Source organism: Haliotis cracherodii, unplaced genomic scaffold (assembly GCF_022045235.1).
Source record: "Haliotis cracherodii isolate W230 unplaced genomic scaffold, xgHalCrac1.p SCAF_8, whole genome shotgun sequence".
Taxonomy (NCBI): Eukaryota; Metazoa; Mollusca; class Gastropoda; order Lepetellida; family Haliotidae; genus Haliotis; species Haliotis cracherodii.
In genome coordinates this window covers 60,215,515-60,238,772 of record NW_027266341.1, presented here as the reverse complement: position 1 = coordinate 60,238,772, position 23,258 = coordinate 60,215,515, and the positions used below count along the sequence as shown (strand labels likewise).

The following is a 23,258-nucleotide window of genomic DNA, read 5'->3' as shown; positions in this document are numbered from 1 at the left end:
ATTCCCCATTGTTCTTGGTGCCTTAGGTTTGGTACCTCCTAATCTGTTGACTGACATTGGGAAAATACCCGGGTTTGCTACCAGGAATACAGCCCTTCTGACAATCTGGGTAATGCAGACGGCTGCAGTGGTAGGGAGTCTTCACATTCTCCGAAAAGTTCTGGTTGGGTTTCCGGGTACAAGTCCCATTCGCTGTCTAGGCTGCGTGTAGAGGGGGCAAGGGCCCTGAGCTGATGATGAGCCTTACCAGCCTGACTGTGCCAGGATCAACTAAATCCTCTTTGCTGCATTTATTTAAATCTGTATATGATAATAACAATAATAATAATGTTTAATAAATTTGAAACAAGCATTCGTCTGAGCTACATGTCACAATGCGTATATGAGCACGGTTTTCACCAGGTAAGGAATGGCATCAAATAAACAGTTATTCACTTACTTTAATGCAACTCCAGAATTTTTTCGAATAATTCGTGAAGCTTGATAGCGTATATTATTGCGATCTTCCAGGAATATGACCTCCTTGATTCCTGATAGAACAATTAACCTTGCACAACCATTACATGGGTGGAGTGTCACGTAGATGTAACAGCTTCTTAAATCCCCAGGACAAGACGCAATGGCGCGCTCTTCCGCGTGACATACTGGGAAAAGAAAATATGAGGCAGGTCAGCATCTGTCAGGGATCTTCAGTGCACTGCTTCATCTCCATGTACGATTTAAACACCATACCAAGTGATTGCATAAACTTCAGTGTGAAAGACTGAATTTGAGTGAGTGAGTGAGTTGGGTTTAACGCCACTTTTAACAGTATTCCAGTTATATCGCGGCGTGTCAGCTTAATGGGGGAAGAAAGCCCGAAGTGATGCAGGTCTCAGACGTTTACCACTTCGGTGAAACCCACGAGCACGGGTATGGTGCTGACAAACCTAGAAACATAATCGGGGCGAACCGGGATTCGAACCCACAATCATAGGTTTTGGGCGTGCCCAAGGGACGCAACTCTGCACAGCGAATCGCGGCGCCTAAGACGACTGGGCCACCCGTGCCCCCTTCTGAATTTGAGAAAAGTGATATTTTTTATTGCAGTTATCATAACACTTGATATTTCACAGCAGTGAACCTAACACTTTGACGGAACTATTGTCATGCAAGAGTTACCTCCCCGCAAATTGTCTCCATTTATCGTACGTGTCTGGTCAGTACACAAACTGTTGACGTTCGTTCCACATAGGAAAGGCAAGATGATGACAGACATTTTTTTGTGGAGTTAATATCGGTTCCTGCCGTTTGCTATTCTCTTAAAAATGTTTCGTTATAAGCTGTAAATTTCTCATTGAACTCGTCAATCGGGACTGGTCGTTTCGGAAAGCGCCATTGTTGTTACGTGATCAGTGTTCTGAAGACATGTTTGTTCATTAAAAATGTGCTACAAAACGCACCCGGAGCCTATAGATCGCGCTTCACGTGCAGTCATGTTAGTTTTGAATAAGGAATCTGTTCTTCAAAACGCACCCAATCCATAACGATCGCATCGCCTGAACATACCAACGTATGGCTGTGACTGCACGTGAAATGTGAGGGTTGTGAGCAAGTATAAGGCGGTTATTTGGAGAGAGAGGGAGAGTTGTTGTTGTTGTTGTTGTTGTTGTTGTTGCGCAGTACTCCTACTTTTATACCTTCATGTGCAAGATGGATTCACATCCAGAGATTCTCATGTCAGTAGTTGTGTGCAGCGGTACAGGACCGCTCCTGGCTTCTGATTGGTCGAGAGGATCACGTGACCTCTGTGACGTCACTTCCGGTCACATGACCTGCGCATGCGCGCAGGGCATGATGGGACCTGCGCGCGCATCCAAGATGGCTGCCCATCCGTTTCCGGTGACGCGCGCCTCCAAGATGGCGGCGTATCCGTTTCCGGTGGCGTGCGCAACTCCAAGAGGGCTATGCCTCCGTTTCCGGTGGCGTGCGCCTCCAAGATGGCGTGGTGGTGGTAAAGGGAGGGTGGTGGTGGAGGGAGGGAGGAAGGGAGGGAAGGAAGAGGCGGGTTCATGGTTTGGGGGTTTGAGAGTCGTCAAAGCAAAGGATGAAAGCGTTCTTTCGGGAGAGATAGTTTTGAAGAAGATGACTTCTTCACATGCACGTATACGTACACGCAACGGTACAAAGACTGTCATTTGGCGTCTTACAGGACACCTACTGGTGTGCTCCAGACGATTAAGAGCTGCTAATCATACGTATCGTTTGACTTTCAACCCAGACTACTTGGACACCGTACCACCGGACCGCGTTCCCATGGAACTGCCAGCTTTATTTGACAGAGTGATCAATGACTTTTATGAACAGATGTCAGGCCAGAAGGGAGATTGTATTGGTCTAGGTATCGATCATCCCGCTTTGAACACTCCCATACGGATTCCCTTTTGTCGCTTTGAAGATCTCCATGGGTTAGATATTTTACATGCCGTGGAAAAAATCCAACAGTACAACAAAGCCCTGAACATCGATGCCACCATGGTTGTGACTTTAGTACATGTATCAAATACCGACAGGCTAGGATCGGGCAGTGGTGCTCCCCGACTGAAAAACGTGATTGGACTTGAAACTTTTTTAACACGCAAAAGGCCGGGGCATTGTACCGATCAAGAACGAAGATCAATCCTGTTTGGCACGGGCCCTGGTGGTGGCACAGCATTATGCCCAGAAGCCCCACCCTCTGACCCCAGAATGGGAAACCCAGCGAAAGAGACTGACGAGAACGGATCGCGTCGACGTTCAAGGTATATGGGCACGGGACTTGTTTCGACGGCTTGGCCTGCGTGACGGTCCCTGTCAGGGCCTGGACGACCTCGCACGCGTGGGACGCGCCTTGACCTACCTGAATTATCAACTGAAAGTCTACAGTCAAGAGGTGGACCAGAGACTGTTGTACAAGTGTGATGAGGCTCCACCCCACGCCACCGTGCTGCATGTATATCATCATGATCAGCACTACGATGTCATCACTTCCATGTCAGCTTTTTATGCATCTAACCATTACTGCGAACGCTGCGACCAACGTTACGACCATCCCGAACTCCATCCCTGCACCAAGCAAAACCGCTGCCACCGCTGCCTCCACTCTAGCTATTGCGGACCCAAGGAAGAGCACGGGATCCCTTGCTTGACATGTCAATGTTGGTTCCCAAATCAACAGTGTTACACCCAACATCTCCAGTCACCGTCAGAGGGAAAACCCAGCGGCTGTCAATCGATTCACAGGTGTCCGACCTGTTTTCAGCTGGTCCGCGTCTTGAAGACTCCCATGGTTCACCACGTGTGCTCAGATGAAGAACATCCCTGCTTGGTGTGCCGAGAACCCATGACCCCAGACCATCGTTGTTACATGACGCCTCTCCGTGAAGAAAACGAGGATGAGGAAGAGGGAGAGGAAGAAGGGGAAGAGGCGGAAGAGGAACAACATCACCTACGAGATGACGTCCAATACGTCTTCTATGATTTTGAATGCATGCAAGACACGGGGGAACACATTCCAAATTTGTGCGTGGTGCAGTTGGGATGTGGACAATGCATCAGTGAAGTGAGCATGGACTTTTGTCTGCAGAGAAGAAGGGTATGGTCCCAGCCGTGAGATCGTGTTTCGAGGCCCCACCACGTGATATGATGTGTGTGTGTGTTGAGGACAGCTCACGCAAGGGGACAACAGCCCACATGGGGAAAAGAAAACGGGATGGAACCCCCTCAAGAAACCACTCTTCAAAACGTCAACGACATTCATTACCCCAGCAGGAGGAGAAGGTGGAAGAGGTGGAGGGGGAAGATGTCATGGAAGTGGAGAAAACAAAGAAGACAAAGAAGAACAAGAGCACCACCACCACGACAGTGCAGAAGGAGGATCGCATTTATGTGATGGCCCATAATGCATGATCGTATGAATTACACTTAATCCTGAAGGGTCTGTCCCCTCTCCTGGTGAACTGAAGAAAGGGTATTTTCCGCACTTTTTCAATACCGAAGCCAACCAGACCTACAGAGGTCCCTATCCACCAGCTGTCATGTACGATCCCGATGGCATGTCTCCCGCGGAACGCACAGCCTTCCTCAAGTGTCATACCCAAAAAGTGCAAGAAGGAGCCTTGTTGGACTTACAAGGAGAACTTTTAGCCTACTTCCAGAGCGATGTGGACATTTTGAGACGAGGATGCGCTGACTTCCGACAGAACGCCATCAACTCGGTTGGCATGGATCCCTTTGTAGAAGTGATGACAGCTGCTGTGTTCATCATGAAATCCATCCGAAAACATGACCTGAAACCCAATACCATTGCCATTCTTCCACCTCAAGGCTACCAGCCCAAGAGAAACTATTCCCAAGCCTGCATGCACTGGCTCCATTATCTGATGGAGACGCAACCCCATCTGTACCTCCAGCACGCCAGGAATGGAAGTGAAAAAGAGTTCACGTGTGGAGAGGGTCAACATCGGTACAGTGTGGATGGCTACGATCCAGCGACAGGCACCTTCTACGAATTCCTGGGCTGTTTCTGGCATGGGTGCCAGGCCTGTCACAAGACCAAACGTGGAGAACTTCATCCCGTCCTGGGCACGTCGTTGGGAGCCCATTACACCGACACCCGCTACCGCCTGAGTCTCTTGAATCAACACCCTGAGGTGAAACAGATCGTTACCCTGTGGGAGCACGAGTTTACAAAAATGCAACAGGAGGACTGCGCTCTGCGTGCTTTCTTGCAGGGACCCCACTGTATCCACGTCCCTGGACCGCTCAACCCTCGCGACGCCTTCTATGGAGGACGCACCAATGCCACGTGATTATGCTACGAAGCCCAAGAATGTGAAACCATCAAGTACATCGATATCTGTTCCTTTATCCTTACAATTGTAAGACTGGAGCGTTTCCCACGGGACACCCGACCCTTCTCCATCAACCCCCTGTGGACACGTTGTTTGAACTGAAAGGCCTGATCCAATGCCGTGTCCTACCCCTGAAACGACTCTACCATCCGCTACAGCCTTACAGATCGAGTGGCAAATTGCTCTGTCCTTTGTGCCGTACGTGTGCCGATAGCCGGTCAGACTCCCCCTGCGAGCACACGGACGAAGAAAGGTCATTGGTGGGTACGTACGCTACCATAGAACTCCAGGAAGCCATGAAGAAGTATGACTACCAGGTGCTTCAGATCTACGACGTTTGGCATTTTGACACCTTTGCACAGCATGACCCCCACACCCAGCAAGTAGGACTCTTTGACACTTATATCGATCGTCATTTCAAGGAGAAGCTCGAAGCCAGCGGATACGCCGAAGGATGTACGGATCACGATGCTTACATCCAGGAGATCTACGACAAAGAAGGTATTGGGTTGGACAAGGACCGCATCGAAAAAAATCCAGGATGTCGCACGATTGCCAAGATGCAACTGAATTCGCTCTGGGGCAAGTTTGGACAACGTCTAGACTACAGTCAGAACATCTATATGAACGATCCTGTACAGTACTTTACCTTGTGGAGGGATGAACTCAATACCATCGAGGATGTCACCATTGTCAACGAACACATGGTGGAAGTGACCTATACCCAGAAGAAAGAATTCCAAACCCCTCATTCTCATTTCAATGTTGCCATCGCTGCTTGGGTCACCGCCCAAGCACGTCTCAAGCTGTACGAGACCCTTGCCCTGGTGGGTCGCAGGGTCTTGTACTTTGACACGGACAGCATCATTTACATTCATCGACCCCACGACGGAATCCAGAGCTGGGTCATTCGTTGGGTGAGTTTACAGACACGCTCCCCTTTGGGTACAGAGACGACTTTCTATAACAAAAAATTTCATTACAACGAATCGAAACTGAATTGACATGGACACCTACAGAAAAAACGGATTGTAATCTGACCAATCAGAAGCCTGGGTTGTCGACCAATCAGAGGCCGCGCTCGGGCCATGGTGGGCTCTGATTGGTCGAACCAGGTTGTGCTTTCTCTCTCACGCTACAAGCCTAACCCTATGGAAAAGAAACACAAGGGTCGGTCCAGTTTGGAAAAATTGAGACTCAGGCCACACACTGGAATGGACCAATCAGAAAGCAGGACCTCCGTGCCTTTTAATACGGCCAACGCTCTCCGGTTATCACTTTTCACTGAACGGACCTAGTAACAACATCATCCGACTGATTGATGTTGCTCACGTTGTGTTGGCTGTTGGCGTTTTATCTGGAAGAAACATGTGTTTGGAGAGAGTACCATCAAGTGTTGACACACATCCGTGAAGACTTGGAAAGAAAAAACAACAAACAGAAAATCTGGACAACATCATGTCGAAACGGTTGAATGCCAAGACACGGAGCGACATGGGTGGTAAAGGAAGCAGTGGAGATGAGAACGGTGACATGACTGCTGAACTGTGGGGTGAAGTGTACGACATGTTGTGCGCCAAGATAAAGGCTGACGATGCGTACGTCAAGATACGTTCAAAGATGAGGAAACTGACTGAACCCAAGAAAGTAGCACCGAAGAAGACGATAAAGAAGACCCAGAAGAAAAAAACAGCAAACCAGCAGCAACAGCAGCATCCACCCCAACCACCACAGCAGCTGTTGTCACCACGGCAGCAGCAACACCCACCACCACCACCACCACCACCACCACCACCTCACAACAGCACCAGTCACCACCACCACTACAGCAGCAACAACAGCATAGGTAACAGACACCGAAACGAAGGGGACATCCTTTTTGAAACCTGCAACACCTGCAACGCCTGCAAAAAGACGATCACGGAAGAAATTGTCTCTGAAGATCTCTCATCAAGAACAACTGTAAGTACCATGCTCTTCTTTGTCTCAGTCATTCTTGATGTGATGATGATGTTGATGTTGATCATGAATATGACTATTCATATCTTTGACTCTGTCCTATGATTGACAGGACCCTAGATGTCAGTTCAGCCCAGTCCGTGCTAGAACAGTGGTGGGAACAAACCCCTCGGGAGCCCACCTATTCACCGAATGCGTCTGTGACGATGACGACCAGTGACAGTGATGATCATGAAGCGCTCAAGCTGGCAACTCTCCCTTCCATGGATCTGGACACACTCCCCCTGCTTGATGCTTCTTGGTCATCACCCATGACATGCATGCCGATGTCCTCGACCTAAAAGAATGCCTCACACAACTCCGTGCAGGCATCACACCTCGTCTAGAGAAAAGAAAACGGAACAGAAGCCCCTCAAGAAAACACGCTTCAAAGCGCCGACGACACCTTCAGTCCGAGGATGAGATGAATGTAGAGGATGAAGAAGATAGATCATCTGAGCAAAGTGACTAACGCATGGGCCATGCTGCTCCACTGTTTTTTCCAGTTTCCCATCGTTTTCAGTTTTTCCAGTGTTCCAGTTTTCCAGTGTTCCAGTGTTCCTGCCGTTTCCAGTTTCCAGTTTGTTTTTCCAACGGCCCTTTTCAGGGCCCCCCATCTCTCCCGAAAGAACGCTTTCATCCTTTGCTTTGACGACCCTCAAACCCCCAAACCATCAACTCGCCTCCTCCTTCCCTCCCTTCCTCCCTCCCTCCACCACCACCACCCTCCCTTCACCACCACCACCACCGCCTTTTCTATGTTTAGAACAACAACAACAACAACAACAACAGCAAAACTCTTTTCTTGTTCACCTTTTACGACCGCTTCCCTGGGGTTATTTTTCCCCTTCCCTCCCTCCCTCCTCCTCCCCCGGAAAACGGAGGCAACGTCCTCATGGAGGTGCGCACGCCACCAGACAGGGAGGCGACGCCCTCTTGGAGGCGCGCACCACTGGACACGGATGCGACGCCATCTTGGAGGCGCACGCCACCGGAAACGGACGCGTAGCCCTCTTGGAGGTGCGGACGCCACCGGAAACGGATACGCCGCCATCTTGGAGGAGCGCCGCGCCACCGGAAACGGATGGGCAGCCATCTTGGATGCGCGCGCAGGTCCCATCATGCCCTGCGCGCATGCGCTGGACACGTGACCGGACGTGACGTCACAGAGGTCACGTCATCCTCTCGACCAATCAGAAGCCAGGAGCGGTCCTCTACCGCTGCACACAACTACTCATGTCTGCATTTTTTATCATGTGAATGCTTAGTATACCTACTTTTAACTACATGTTGTGATGTCCATATTAAAACGGAAGGGTTATCCCAGAAATTGATTGTACAGATCTAATCTAAAATGAATAAAACACCGCACAAGTTTATCGAATAATTAACATATTTAAGCACACGGTTTCAGGCTTACGATCAAGCAGCAACACAATGAGACAAATAAGTGGCGCCAGCAGTAAGTGACAGGCCCATGACGTCATGGAAGTGCACACACAAATGTTCATAATTTGTCACTATTTCGAAAAAGGTCTGTTATTGTTCTTAAACCCGAAACTATGCTAGAAAGAATTTGGTGTTGACAACGTGGTATCCAATCCGCAAATTCCGTGCAGTAGAAAAGACGCAAGTCACGTAAAAATAGTCCACAAGACCTCATGTTGCTCGTATGTAGGTACAACGTATATAGGTAAATGTCGCTAACCGCGGCGTATGATAACATTCACTTACTACCTTCTCCTGCCAGTCTCAAATTAGAGCCAGCCAAAAATAAGAAACTGGTCTAATTAAAACATATAGTTGATATATAGATGTTAGCATTTTAGACCAATCAGAACGCTTCTCACTATCCAGTCCGGATAGTGATATAACACACGAGTACACCACTTCCTGGCACTGACGTGGGCAACCTGTCCAGGTCAATGTACATCTACATCTACCTCCACCGCTTTCATCCACATCGTACACGCGTATAAACGACATCCATGCCAGATACGCAGTGTTCATCGAATTGAGATCTTCGTAGCACGAGCACAGCCTGATATTCCCTCATCGTGGTGAGTTTAATAATATAGCGTCGTATTGATCGTCTGTGCAGACAATTGTATATACGCCTAACGTCATGGTCTCGTGGCAATGCTGCTGTACACAAGCAATAGGGGTGGTGGAGGGGAGGGGGGGGGGGGGGGGGGTCATGGCTGGTCAGTGAGGGGTGACGTTCTTTAACAATACAGGGCAGACAGTATAAAGGGGTCGCATTAAATAAAGAACAAAATAAATGGTAAGCGGGAAGAGTAAATGACACTCCAGATGACACTTCACGTTCGCCTAAAGGTTGGGGGTATATAACTAACTATGACCAAACCCAATTCTTTGTTGACCAGCTTCCCGTCATTCAGAGGAAGCAAAGAAAACCACGTAGACCTATCCACAAGATCGTTAGCGGCAAAGCCATAACTGTACCAGAGATAGAAATTCAAGTTAAAAACTATGTTAAAAGTTCAACTTCTAAACAGCCATAAAAACATAAAAGTACCACCGAGCCAGCAGGGGGACCATCCGCTGCGATTAATCTACTATACAGCAGTGACAGTGAGGATTCGCCAATATCCGATGACGAAACATGTTGCGTGTGTCATCACTTTCAGCCCGCTGAACTGGCCCAATGCACATCACTGTTTTTCGTGCAGTGGGGGTAGTGCATGTATCATGACTGTAACCACTAGGTGCACTTGCAGTATTGTTGTCCAGTGCGCGTGCTTCGGACGCATGACACGTGCTTATTGCCCTTGCCATGGTCTGCCATGCAAACCATCGGAAGAGTAGGACGGAAAGAGGACACAAACTTACCTGTAAATAGTGTACATAACTTTATTGACAAGATTCGTTTTGGAGTTGTGTGTTAAATAACTATGCTCTTCAACAGTTATCAGCCGACACAGAAATGCTGGTAGGTATAGATTCGAATTCATAAAAAAATATTACACAGTAACGGTACTGGGCTTTCGTACATAGCGATACAATAATGTACTACGTAATCCACGAATCAAGGTGACGTCACATTTTGTGTGCACATGAATGGCTGATGAATGCAAATGGCTTCGGTAAACAAACTTTTCAGTCACGAGTGGAATCTTGGTCATTTTCTTATAGTTTAATAGATGAATTAAATGATCAGTGAGTATACAAAACAAAATCGGACATTTAAACCACGAATTTGGGTGAACTTTCCTTATATCCACGAATCATGGTTACGCGAAGGTGTATATTACTGATGTACATTAACAATACTTACCCCACACTCAGCACATGCATTTTTCTATCTGTATAGTTTAATGCTCTACCGATTATATATAATGTGGCACAGGTCACGCAGTGTGGATTTGTATTTGTTAGTTGGCAACACGGTCGACATGGGAGGCGTGGTACAGCCTTGCCTTGGGTGCAAATAGTATTCCGGGTATAACATTGCAGTATAGCCGTGCCACTAGCCTGTGTGAGCGAGTGAGTGTCGTGCATGAGTGAGTGTGGTGCGTGGGTAGGTGGGTTGGAAGGTGATTTTAAGAGTGATTGAGTATTAGGGTGGGAGAGTGAATGTGTGAGTGAGTGTCGTGCGTGGGTAGGTGGGTGAGTGAGTGAGAGGGTGAGTGTAGTGCGTGGGTAGGTGGGTGAGTGAGTGAGAGGGTGAGTGTAGTGCGTGGGTAGGTGGGTGAGTGAGTGAGTGTAGTGCGTGGGTAGGTGGGTGAGTGTAGTGCGTGGGTAGGTGGGTGAGTGAGTGAGTGTAGTGCGTGGGTAGGTGGGTGAGTGTAGTGCGTGGGTAGGTGGGTGAGTGAGAGGGTGAGTGTCGTGTGTGGGTAGGTGAGTGAGTGAGAGGGTGAGTGTAGTGCGTGGGTAGGTGGGTGAGTGAGTGAGTGTAGTGCGTGGGTAGGTGAGTGAGTGTAGTGCGTGGGTAGGTGGTTGAGTGAGTGAGTGTAGTGCGTGGGTAGGTGAGTGAGTGAGTGAGTGTAGTGCGTGGGTAGGTGAGTGAGTGTAGTGCGTGGGTAGGTGGGTGAGTGAGTGAGTGTAGTGCGTGGGTAGGTGGGTGAGTGTAGTGCGTGGGTAGGTGAGTGAGTAGTGCGTGGGTAGGTGGTTGAGTGTAGTGCGTGGGTAGGTGGGTGAGTGAGTGAGTGTAGTGCGTGGGTAGGTGAGTGAGTGTAGTGCGTGGGTAGGTGGTTGAGTGTAGTGTGTGGGTAGGTGGGTGAGTGAGAGGGTGAGTGTCGTGTGTGGGTAGGTGGGTGAATGAGTGAGTGTCGTGTGTGGGTAGGTGGGTGAGTGAGTGAGAGGGTGAGTGTCGTAGGTGGGTGAGTGAGAGGGTGAGTGTCGAGTGTGGGTAGGTGGGTGAGTGAGTGCGAGGGTGAGTGTAGTGCGTGGGTAGGTGGGTGAGTGAGAGGGTGAGTGTAGTGCGTGGGTGGGTGAGTGAGTGAGAGGGTGAGTGTAGTGCGTGGGTAGGTGGGTGAGTGAGTGAGTGAGTGAGAGGGTGAGTGTCGTGTGTGGGTAGGTGGGTGAGTGAGTGCGAGGGTGAGTGTAGTGCGTGGGTAGGTGGGTGAGAGGGTGAGTGTAGTGCGTGGGTAGGTGGGTGAGAGGGTGAGTGTAGTGCGTGGGTAGGTGGGTGAGAGGGTGAGTGTAGTGCGTGGGTAGGTGGGTGAGTGAGAGGGTGGGTGTCGTGTGTGGGTAGGTGGGTGAGAGGGTGAGTGTAGTGCGTTGGTGGGTGATTTTGAGAGTGGATGGGAGAGCGGGTGTGTGGGTGGGTGAGTGTAGTGCGTGGGTAGGTGGGTGAGAGGGTGAGTGTAGTGCGTGGGTAGGTGGGTGAGAGGGTGAGTGTTGTGCGTGGGTGCGTTGGTGGGTGATTTTGAGAGTGAATGAGTGGATGGGAGAGCGGGTGTGTGGGTGGGTGAGTGGAGAGTGAGTGGGTGTCGTGCGTGGGTGCATGGGTAGGTTAGTGAGTGAGTGTTGCTAAGGACCCTTAGGTGAGTTATGTTGTCGCGTTCGTGAATCCTGTGTGTCGTCCGTTACACTCCCCTGTTTTTGAATAAGAAAAATAGTAGTATTAAGGTGTATTGAATTCAAATATTATTTCCTGGAATTAACAGAAGGCAATGTGTTGTAAAGCATCAGACTTTTGACGGTGCACCGCACACACAAGACGTCCTGATATAGCACTGTACCACTGTAGCACTGTAGACCCGTCGTGCCTGCACTTGTGTCACAATAGTACCCCGAATGGTAACGTGTGTTGAAAATTTAGTCATACAAGTATTAATAAAACAATTGTAACATGACCACGACTGCATGTTACTCTCGCCGTGTATTTTCAACAGGTAACAACAGCTGTGGAATGAGGTCGGATGTTATCGGTTCGGATGAGATGTACATGGCAATTGCCATAGCAACGTCCCGCCGAAGTAGAGATCCAGTGAGACAGGTAAACGCGCTTGTCACAGAAGTCACTGTCCTCAATTCAAACTGCATACACACAATCTACACCTGGCGTTCTTGGTACATACCACTGTATATATAGAAAGTAATGCAACCTATGATCCAATAATGATAATAATAATAAGCCATTTATATTGCGCATAGTTCAACACCACTCAAGAGCATGCTTAAAGCTTAACTCCAAGGCGGGTTACACAGTATTTTATCAAGATCACGTGGACCAATCAGATCCCATCATTCTGTCATGGAGGTATCATAAACTCTTTTATAGGTACGTTTGTACATTGTCAAGTTTCCAGGCGTATCGGAGTCACTGGTGATTGATGCTGATTTGCGCTTAATTCGCAGGTCGGTGGCCGACTGATTTTTCAAAAATCCATACTGTGACTTCGTGCGAATTTCGAAGAGTGAGTGAGTATGATTTTACGCCGCTTTTAGCAATATTCCAGCAACATCACGGCGGGGGACAACAGAAATGGGCTTCACACAGTGTACCCATGTCGGGAATCGAACCCGGGTCTTCGGCGTGACGAGCGAACGCTTTAACAACAAAGCTGTAACAACCCGGAGTCGAAGAGTCAACGTTGAAGGAGGAGGTTGTCATCTTCAAGGCAAAGAGTACATAATTCAGGGTTCACCAAAGCAGATGGTTTACTGCATAGCCTACATGACCGTATGCAGTGATGTCCATTCATTTATTCTTATTACACTATTGTCATACTCGTACAGCTAATATATATACTCACTAGAAATGACGTCATGCTAGAACAATGTTTTAGGGTGAAATAAACCACGCTTCGTTCTTCCTTGGTCTTTGCGATAGTAGTAGTGCCATTTGTAATTTAGCCGTAATCGGACTCCAGACGGTCTATATGAAAATGTGATACTACTTAATATGACATGCTTGCCGTAAAAAGAGACTATGCTTGTCGTAAGAGGCGACTAACGGGATCGGGTGGTCAGACTTTGTTGATGCATGTCATCGATTCCAAATGCGTGGATCGTCGCTCATGATATTAATCACTGGATTGTCTGGTCCAGACTCGATTATTTACAGACCGCCGTCATATTGCTGGAATATTTTTGAGTGCGGCGTTAAACAACAAACCAACCAACCAAAAACGTAATATAAATAGCATAACCACCAACATATGTCACTAGATAGAACTCCGCCCCCTCCCAAACACACCCAGTCTTAATCCGTTAAGACAACAATATTTACGCGCATTAGGCATCAAACGATACGGCATTTGGACTTCATGCGAATGATTTTGGTCAACCGGTCGTGGTCCTGAGTCACTTCATCTTCCCCGTGAATGCACGTCACCATATACATGAAATAATCTTGACCGCGAAGCTAAAGCGTGACTTCACTTACTGACTGACTGATAGTCAGAAAAATCCTCGCTGTAGACAAAATGCGACATGTCAGTTGAGCAGAGTCTTTGTGACGGTGTTTACAGATCCACAGTTTCGCATTCCTAGAATAACATTTTTAAAAATAGTAATTTAGAAGGTGACAATAAATCGAGTCACTGGGTCTAATATCTGCAAAGCATCCGATATCATTGAAATATCAATATACATGAAGTTCAGTATCAGCGAAGCATCAGTATAAATGAAGTATCAATATCAGTGAATCATCAATATATATGAAGTATCAATATCAGTGAAGCATCAATATAAATGAAGTATCAATATCAGCGAGGCATCAATACAAATGAAGTATCAATATCAGTGAAGCATCAGTATAAATGAAGTATCAATATCAGTGAAGCATCAATACAAATGAAGTATCAATATCAGTGAAGCATCAGTATAAATGAAGTATCAATATCAGTGAAGCATCAATATAAATGAAGTATCAATATCAGTGAAGCATCAATATAAATGAAGTATCAATATCAGTGAAGCATCAATATAAATGAAGTATCAATATCAGCGAGGCATCAGTATCAATGAAGTATCAATATCAATGAAGTATCAATATCAGCGGGGCATCAATATAAATGAAGTATCAATATTAATGAAGTATCAATATTAGCGGGGCATCAATATCAATGAAGTATCAGTATTATTAAAACATCAACATAAATGAAGTTCAATATCAGTGAAGCATCACTCCAACGGGATTTAGATATTAAAATATTAGTATCACTTTCACAGGTTGGTGCATGCGTGGTGGACGACTATGGTAGAGTGAAGGCAGTTGGCTACAACAATATGCCCAACGACGACAACGACATGTACCCCTGGTGTAAGGACGACCCAGATCCATTACAACACAAACGGCTCTATGGTGAGAACATATGGCGTCCTGTACACATAACAACTGAGTGTGAACGCAACTAAATTGTTTGCACCGCGAGGCCCATGTGATGCAACAAAGTATGACGTTGTTCAAATACACCTCCAGCAATTACAGCATTCATAAATCGTTTTCTGTCTTTTTCCTTCGCTGTATCAGTTTTGGTTGAAACAAGAAAAAATCTCACCGAGTGTCTGGTTTTGCTTCACGTGAACTAGTTTTTATTCGTTGTTGGCGTAATGGTCAACCTCGGACTCAAACGCCATGACAGAGAGTTCCAGGGACTTGCAAATAGAAAGGTCAAGGTAAATCCCCGGTGAGGCGAGGTCTAAATGAACAAGTGGGTGAGGTGGGTGAGGTGGGTGAACCCCGCACTGTGTTGCAGTCAAATGACTTCAGATGGTCAAGTACTACCTTGACGAAGCCCACGAGAATAAGTATGGTTCCAAATGACCATGGACCATGCTCCGTGCGATTCTGGGTTTCGAGCATGTATAGAAGTAAACCCGATCCCGTTAGTCGCCTCTTGCGACAAGCATAGTCGCCTGTTACGGCAAGCATGGGTTGCTGAAGACCTGTTCTACCCCAGATCTTCACGGGGCGGTTAGGTAATGGGAATCATGTTTCTCTCTTCGAGTGACAGGGTGAAGGAGATTTTTTCACGAGTGGCGAGATGAGGGAACTTGATATTTCACTCGACACGTGGAATATCCGATTTATGATATACATTTGGTGCAGTCGTCTGTTGGAAATTTAATTTTTATCATTACAAATGTGAAACCTTGAAACGTAAATTCTCCCTACCTAACACGCAGGGACGTTTCTCCACCCCTTGTAATGGAGACTTAAAAAGTAGTATAAATAAAAGTAATAAAAAGTATTTGAGGTCACTTAAATTTGTTATCATATATTTGGTTATGATTATATACTAAATCAACTTCAAAAATATATTCTTGAAAGCTACGAGACCGCTGTTGGAAGCGAAGGAATACACGCTGATCACTGAAAAATGGCGCTTTGCGAAACCAGTCCCGATTGACGAGTTCAATGAGAAATTTACAGTTTAAAACGAAACATTTTTAAGAGAATAGCAAACGGCAGGAAACGATATTAACTCCACAAAAGACCGTCTGTCATCATCTTGCCTTTTCAATGTGGAACGAACGTCAACAGTTTGTGTACTGACCAGACACGTGCGATAAAGGGAGACAATTTGCGGGGAGGTAACTCTTGCATGACAATAGTTCCGTCAAAGTGTTAGGTTCACTGCTGTGAAATATCAAGTGTTATGATAACTGCGGGGGGCATGCACAATGAAAATATCACTTTTCTGTACTTCAGAAAACTCGGTCTTTCACACTGAAGTTTATGCAATCACTTGGTATGGTGTTTACATGGAGATGAAGCATGGCACTGAAGATCACTGACAGATGCTGACCTGCGTCATCTTTTCTTTTCCCAGTATGTCACGCGGAAGAGCGCGCCATTGCGTCTTGTCCTGGGGATTTAAGAGGCTGTTCCATCTACGTGACACTCCACCCATGTAATGGTTGTGCAAGGTTAATTGTTCTGTCAGGAATCAAGGAGGTCATATTCCTGGAAGATCGCAATAATGTACGCTATCAAGCTTCACGAATCATTCTAAAAAATTCTGGAGTTGCATTAAAGTAAGTGAAAAACTGTTTATTTGATGACATTCCTTACCTAGTGAAAACCGTGCGCTTATACGCATTGTGAAATGTAGCTCAGAAGAATGCTTGTTTTAAATTTATTAAACATTATTATTATTGTTATTATCATATACAGATTTAAATAAACGCAGCAAAGAGGATTTAGTTGATCCTGGCAGAGTCTGGCTGGTAAGACTCATCATCAGCTCAGGGCCCTTGCCCCCTCTACACGCAGCCTAGACAGCGAACGGGACTTCTCCCAGGAAGCGCTGCCACGTCAAACCCACCCAGAACTTTTCGGAGAATGTGAAGACTCCCTACCACTGCAGCCGTCTGCATTATCCAGATTGTCAGAAGGGCTGTATTCCTGGTAGCAAACCAGGGTACTCTCCCAATGTCAGTCAACATATTGGGAGGTACCAAACCTAAGGCACCGAGAACAATGGGGACTCGGTCAACTTGGTACTTGGGATGCAAGTGTGACATTTCGAAAGCGAGGTCTGCATATTTGCCATGTTTTTCCTCATTATTATTATTATTATTATTATTATTGCTATGATGATTATTATTATTATCTGTTTCAGACAGTACGCCACAACGGGGAGGACTCTCGTCTGTAAATTATGATGCAACGACTCAGACAAGCACAATAGCTTGTACAAACAACATCGACAACGCCGGAAAAGATAAATACGCAGCCAGTTAAAACTAGTTCCAGCACCTGGCAGCTTTGCCTTCTGTTTATATACTGTAGTAACTGTAACTGTACTCGAATTGGTGATATATTTCAGTAACTGCCACAAACCATGATTCCTCAGGACCAGTATGAAAAGAACGAGTGAGTGAGTGAGTGAGTTGGATTTTAAGCCACTAAGGACAGATTTTCAGTTATATCCCAGCATTTCATTTTAATGAGGGAGGAATCTTCAAAATGGCGCGGGTCTTGGACGTTTACCATTTTGGTAAATCCCTCGAATATGGTGTGGTGCTGACAAATGTAATCAAGCCGAGCTGAAACGCCTTGAGAAGCAGGAAAGGACTTTAGATTGATTGATGACCAATCTCATTAAAATCAGATCTTAGTTCTCGCTACCGCGTTTAGCGATAGCGAGAACTAAGATCTGATTTTAATGAGATTGATTGATGGCACGTATCCAAACAACCCAGTCCTGCATAAAAAGTTCTTAATAACCAGTTTCTCCTCATGGAGGTACTTCCACAGTGTACAATATCTCTGCAAACCTTTTGTCTCTACTCTCAGGAATATGTGCTTTAGTTAGGCAAGCGTTGCACAATCATGATACCGCTTTTTCCGACCCGTGAAGATCCGGGGTAGAACAGGTCTTCAGCAACCCATGCTTGTCGTAAAAGGTGACTATGCTTGTCGTAAAAGGTGACAATGCTTGTCGTAAGAGGAGACTGACGAGATGGGTGGTCAGGCTCGCTGACTTGGTTGATGCATGTCATCGTATCCCAATTGCGTGGATCGACGCTGTTGGTGTCAATCACTGGGTTGACTGGTCCAGACTCGACTATTGACAGACCGCCGTCATATAGCTGGAATATTACTGAGCGCGGCGTTAAACAACAAACAAACAAACATGATACAATCCACGACTGTGGCTTTGAACTCCTTCAGCACTCTCCCTGTTCTCCTGATCTGGCTTCGTCAGGCTTCCGTCTGTTCCTAAACATACAGAAAGATCTAGCCAGAGCCTATAAACTTGAACGCTGACGTCATATGGAGCCCTGCTTTGGAGAACTGTGTTGACAGAGCGCTTTGATGAGGAGCACACAAGATACATGATCAAGACTACCTGTTGTCGGACTTTGATTTTGTGGAAGCCTCGGTGGCTGAGTGGGTAAGACTGCTGACATTGTGTGCTGGCGAATAGGTGCCTCACTCTGGCAGTGTGGGTTCGAATCCCAGACGGGACACATCCCAGAAAAGTACGAGAATCTGTACTCTACTAAGAAAGTGATATCCCAAATATAACATTGGTACACTTCGATGAAGCTGGGATAAAATCCCTCACACATCGTTGGCAAAAGTGTACCAATGTGGAAAGGGGGTCACGTGGAAAAATAACTCGTTTGATATCTTTAGATTAAGTCTGTCGATGTAGTGCTCAGAACTGTGACCGGAACCGTCATTAGTGGTCATCTCGTGTTATTCCGGGACAAGCCGAAATCAGGTCACGGGAAGGGGCGGGTGGTGACGAATGCGTAACAGTTTGTTGGGCATCTTCTGCGATCCTTGCTGCGATTGTTGGATGGTCACGTGCTGTCCTCACACTGCTGGGCCGTGGGTAATGGTGTTGTCAGGTGTTGTGTCCCTTTGTGCATGCGGGCCAGTTTATGAGTACACGGAACTAAAAAACATAGAAAGTAACACGTTAAGTGGAAATCATAATGGACAATTCTTGTCAGAATGTGAAATTAAAGTTAATAGCCTTAGATGTCACTATGATAGATAAACACACACTCGGGTACTTTCTGCTACGGTGTTATACTTTTTCCTGTGGGATTGCATGATGTTGGTAAGTTAAGTTACATGGGTGTTGGGCCAGTCGTATTTTAACAGAGGGTATCTCTTTTATATGTTATTATTCTATTGTTCATTGTTTATTTAAATAAAAGTTCCGACAATGAATGAATTTCCTCTTTGTTTTGACACAATTGAAATAACATCGTGTTGATGTGTGAGTGAGTGAGTGAGTGAGTATGGGTTTACGCCGCTTTTAGCAATATTCCAGCAATATCACGGCGGGGGACACCGTGAGAACTCGTGCAGATGATGGCTTTGAACACGAGTCCACGGGGCAAATGAGTCCCGTATGTGGATTCCAAGGCAGGATGGGCCGCCAGTTTGTCGTGGGAACTGATGATCAAATTGTTACAGATCGGCTCCTCTGTCTGATGGATAGAGCGTCTGGTTGGGGAGCTGAAAAGTGGTGGTTCGATCCCTAGACCGCCGCCGTGGTCTAGTGGATAGAGCGTCTGCCCGGAGAGAGCAAGGTCAGCGCTTCGAGCCCCTACCTGCCGCCGTGGTCTAGTGGATAGAGTGTCTGCCCGGAGAGAGCAAGGTCAGCGCTTCGAGCCCCTACCTGCCTATGTGGTCTAGTGGATAGAGTGCCTGCCCGGAGAGAGCAAGGTCAGCGGTTCGAGCCCCTACCTGCCTATGTTGTCTAGTGGATAGAGTGTCTGCCCGGAGAGAGCAAGGTCAGCGCTTCGATCCCCGACCGCGTCATACCAAAAGACGTTAAAAGATGGTACTTGTTACCCTGCCTGGCGCTAGACGTTAAGGGGATGAAACAAGGATTGTTCGACTCGGAGCCAGTATATTGTGTCTGAGTGCGGTAGCCATGGCAAACAGCGGCATAGTGTCTCAGTGGGCTAGCACTATATACGTGGGTGTGTATGGGTTTACGCCGCTTTTAGCAATATTCCTGCAATATCAAAGCGGGGGACACCAGAAATGGGCTTCACACATTTTACCCATGTGAGGAATCGAACCAGGGTCTTCGGCGTGACGAGCGAACGCTTCAACAACTAGGCTACCCCATCACCCCGGCACTATGTAAAGTGTGGGCTGGACAACCGGACAAGCCGTGTTCCTGCAAATAAGAAAGGGGTATCATGCTGCACGATTATGTTGCATTTAACTTCCAGTGCCTCTTACTGAAATCACAAACAGACTGGCTAGTTTGACACATCATAAATAATCTGAAGAACTTTGGTTTCCTAAGGCGTGCCAGATTTGACCTGATTATGTTTCAAGGTTTGTAAGCGCCATACCCGTGCTCGTGGGTTTCATCAAAATCGTAAATTTCTAAGATACGTCAACGGGCTTTAATTCCACATGTAGACATTTAGCGTTTAACGCCGTGATATAAATGAAATCAGTTTCCAAGTAGCGTTCCACAAATCTCGATCAAATAATATTTGCCGAGGCGCTATTTGGGAGATACGTTTTTCTCAGTTTATTCTTCACATTTTCCATTCATTTTTGCAGACATGTATACAGCGGTCATCCATATACAAATTCAAGTACATATTTCACGTTCAGTCAGGCTGTGAAATGAGACAGGTATTTGTACGATATTGATCAATTGTGAGAGATGGCATTTCCTCTCGAACACTGCAAAGATGCATTTCTGACAATAGACATTTCCGTTATGATCTATATATTATAATTATTATCAACGTGTCCAGATAACGTACAGTCAAGTCCCGTTAATCCGACATGGCTGGTTGCATATGATAATGTCGGATTAACGAGTATGTCGGATTAACGAGTATGTCGGATAAATGAAGTTAAGTAGTACCAACGTTCGTCGGTCATAGTTCGCGAAAGGTTCTTCTGATGTGACCTGTAATGGGATGTCCTCGGCGATAGAGAGAACTTGTATCTGATTTTAATGAGATGGGGGTAATCTAAGCATGTGATTAATCCTATATTATTTATTTAATCATTAATTGTTTATTGTTAAGCATCATTCCCATCATTAGTGTCGGATAAAGCCGATTGTCGGATTAACGAGACTTGACTGTATGTTGGTGTTTATACTTGATATGTAGACATACATGTCAGCTGCCAGGAAACACGGTTCATGAACTCATAGCCAGTGTCAAATCTCAACAGTATTACAAAGTCAGAAAGGACAAGTCAATATCAGGGTGTAGGCTACGAAGTTCATTCCAGCCAACACAGAGGTATTCTTTTCTTGTAGTATAATTCACTAAAAGAGCATATATTTGTATTATTTTCATCTTCTGTAACTCATTTTGATATATTATTCTGTGTATACTATTTCATGTATACATCGATACTGACAATCCAGTAGCATTGTGTCTTTAATACAGGTTCTGCAATTGGACAATATATTATTCCAAGGTCACAGTTATTCCACATTAGTCGTTTTGTCCCAGTTATTGCAAACTACAGGAAGTGTATCAGATTGCATGATTTTATTATTAAATACATGACATCCATTTTAAGGTTAAATCAACTTCATTACCACATTGTATATTCCTATAGTCTGATAAACAGAAATGGCATTGTTTACAGTGTCTTTCCGTGTTTTGAGAATTTTCTTGATAATTTCTCATAATCTTGAAGTGTCTTTAACATTAAGCATGTTCTTATATTCATAGGACAATATCCCTCTCGAATTGCGAGTGAATATTTTCAATACTATCTTATAATCTTGAAAAGAGTCCTTCACAATAAACATATTCATACATTCATGGACAATAGCCCTCTCGAATTGCGAGTGAATATTCTTAATACTATCTTATAATCTTGAAAAGAGTCCTTAACAATAAACATATTCTTACATTCATAGGACAATATCCCTCTCGAATTGCTATTTTTTTATTATCGTGTGAACTCTTTTTTTGAACAAGTGCGGAGTGATACAATAAGCCTATACAGTGATGATTTAACCAGAGTGGTTCAAGTAATATGTTTTATAAACCTGATTGATCGGTTTTAAAATAAATTTTATATATTTCCCAAGAAGCAAGAGCATATCTTTGTACAAAACGTTTTAATAAAAAGTGATGCATTTGTCAGTATGAGCCCCTATGAAAGTTCTGAAATTGTTATATTACTTGGAGTATTAAATTTATTAAAAAAGACATTTACAAAATATCGTTGAACTTTTCATTTGTACATGCCTTTACACGTACCTTTCTAGATCCTCCTTTATTTTCAGATGCATTCTCTTAATCTTGTCAGGCTAACGCAGCTCTCACACTTTGCCGAGGTGGTTGCCGAGCTCGCCCGAGCTCTCCCGAGCCTAACTCGGTTAGGACTCGGGAAGATAATACACATACGTGTATCATACGAGTACACTACGAGTGTGTTACGAGCCCCATAGGAGTCCAGTAGGAGTCTTAAAAGAGTCTATTAAGAGTTGCATACCAGCAAAACGATCTCGATACGAGCTGTACGAGTTTGATACGACTTTGGTTCGAGGTGGCTACGAGCTGCTAAATAATTCGGCAGGAATTACACTCGTACAAGTCGTATTAGACTCGGTCAACTCGGCAATAAATTTTGCATACGAAATCTGTACGAGCACCGCGAGGCCGCCACGAGGGTACTACGAGTAGGACGAGTGTGTTACGAGCCTACTAGGAGTTGGCTGGCGGTCCGACTGTTTTGAGCAGTTCCAAATCTCGCGTAGATCAGTACGAGGTATCCCGAGTTACCCCGAGTTTAGTACGAGCTCGCTACGAGCTCCTTACGAATACCCCCCGAGTCAGCTCGGGTCCATACTCGGGACGCAACTCGGCAAAGTGTGAGAGCGGAAGGTCCGGGGTTCGATCCCCGGCCGCGTCATACCAAAAGGCGTTTAAAGGTGGTACTATAATGGGGCTAAAACAAGGACTGGTCGGCTCAGAGTCAGTATACTGTGTCTGAGTGGGGTATTCATATTAAACTGCGGCAGGGTATCTCAGTGAGCTAGCACTATAAATCGGCATCAGTCCGGACTAGTACAAGCAGCCACACAAACACACACACGTACATGCACGTCGCTATATAAATGCAATAATCTTGGACGCGACGTTAAACCCCATTCCACCTCATCTCACCTTCCCGGAGGTAAAGTTCAAAAATATTTTGTCTAGCTCATCACAATGAGGCAGGTCGAACAGATATATACTAAAGTTGATAGTGCTAGAGGTGAAATTAACTGATTAAATTGTGTTCGAACAGCTTTATAAAATATTATTGAAACTGTTACGAGTGGAGCTGCCAACATCTTTTCGTACTGGGGTCTGTTGACAGAGCATTCGGGGCGTAGCCGTGCGGTACGCGGAAGGCACATAAAATTTGGTATGAAGATTCAACATTTGAACGAAAATAATAGTGTGCATAAAAAGTCATTTTTAAATTATATATACATTTGATTTTTAAAATAT

The 23,258-nt window shown here is 45.7% G+C and overlaps 2 protein-coding genes across 5 annotated transcripts; both read left to right on the top strand.

Moving 5' to 3' along the window:
* The first annotated feature begins 4,073 nt into the window (after positions 1 to 4,073).
* On the top strand, positions 4,074 to 6,271 carry LOC139451116 (uncharacterized). Its single transcript, XM_071232915.1, has 3 exons — positions 4,074 to 4,825; positions 5,086 to 5,584; positions 6,236 to 6,271. The coding sequence occupies exons 1-3, from the start codon at positions 4,074 to 4,076 to the stop codon at positions 6,269 to 6,271; spliced, it is 1,287 nt and encodes a 428-aa protein (XP_071089016.1).
* Positions 6,272 to 8,761: 2,490 nt separating this feature from the next.
* LOC139449962 (deoxycytidylate deaminase-like) lies at positions 8,762 to 18,964 on the top strand. Of its 4 annotated transcripts, none has more exons than XM_071231577.1 (5): positions 8,762 to 8,929; positions 12,230 to 12,333; positions 14,514 to 14,646; positions 16,118 to 16,322; positions 16,910 to 18,964. In XM_071231577.1, exons 2-5 carry the CDS (start codon positions 12,247 to 12,249, stop codon positions 16,950 to 16,952), a joined length of 468 nt encoding a protein of 155 aa, XP_071087678.1. In that variant the 5' UTR covers positions 8,762 to 8,929; positions 12,230 to 12,246; the 3' UTR covers positions 16,953 to 18,964. The 4 variants fall into 4 exon arrangements, with proteins under 4 accessions (XP_071087678.1, XP_071087676.1, XP_071087679.1 ...); XM_071231575.1 differs by lacking the exon at positions 8,762 to 8,929 and adding an exon at positions 9,955 to 9,976; XM_071231576.1 differs by lacking the exon at positions 8,762 to 8,929 and adding an exon at positions 9,974 to 10,049.
* The last annotated feature ends 4,294 nt before the right edge of the window (positions 18,965 to 23,258 follow it).

Bases quoted from the DNA above. Each gene is read 5' to 3' on its own strand.
- LOC139451116 (XM_071232915.1), top strand. From the start codon at position 4,074: ATGTCTCCCGCGGAACGCACAGCCTTCCTCAAGTGTCATACCCAAAAA. The intron at 4,826-5,085 runs GTGATTATGCTA...GTGTGCCGATAG, and splicing joins GGAGGACGCACCAATGCCAC to CCGGTCAGACTCCCCCTGCG. The intron at 5,585-6,235 runs GTGACCTATACC...TTTATCTGGAAG, and splicing joins TCAACGAACACATGGTGGAA to AAACATGTGTTTGGAGAGAG.
- LOC139449962 (XM_071231575.1), top strand. The intron at 12,334-14,513 runs GTAAACGCGCTT...TCACTTTCACAG, and splicing joins GTAGAGATCCAGTGAGACAG to GTTGGTGCATGCGTGGTGGA. The intron at 16,323-16,909 runs GTAAGTGAAAAA...TATCTGTTTCAG, and splicing joins AATTCTGGAGTTGCATTAAA to ACAGTACGCCACAACGGGGA.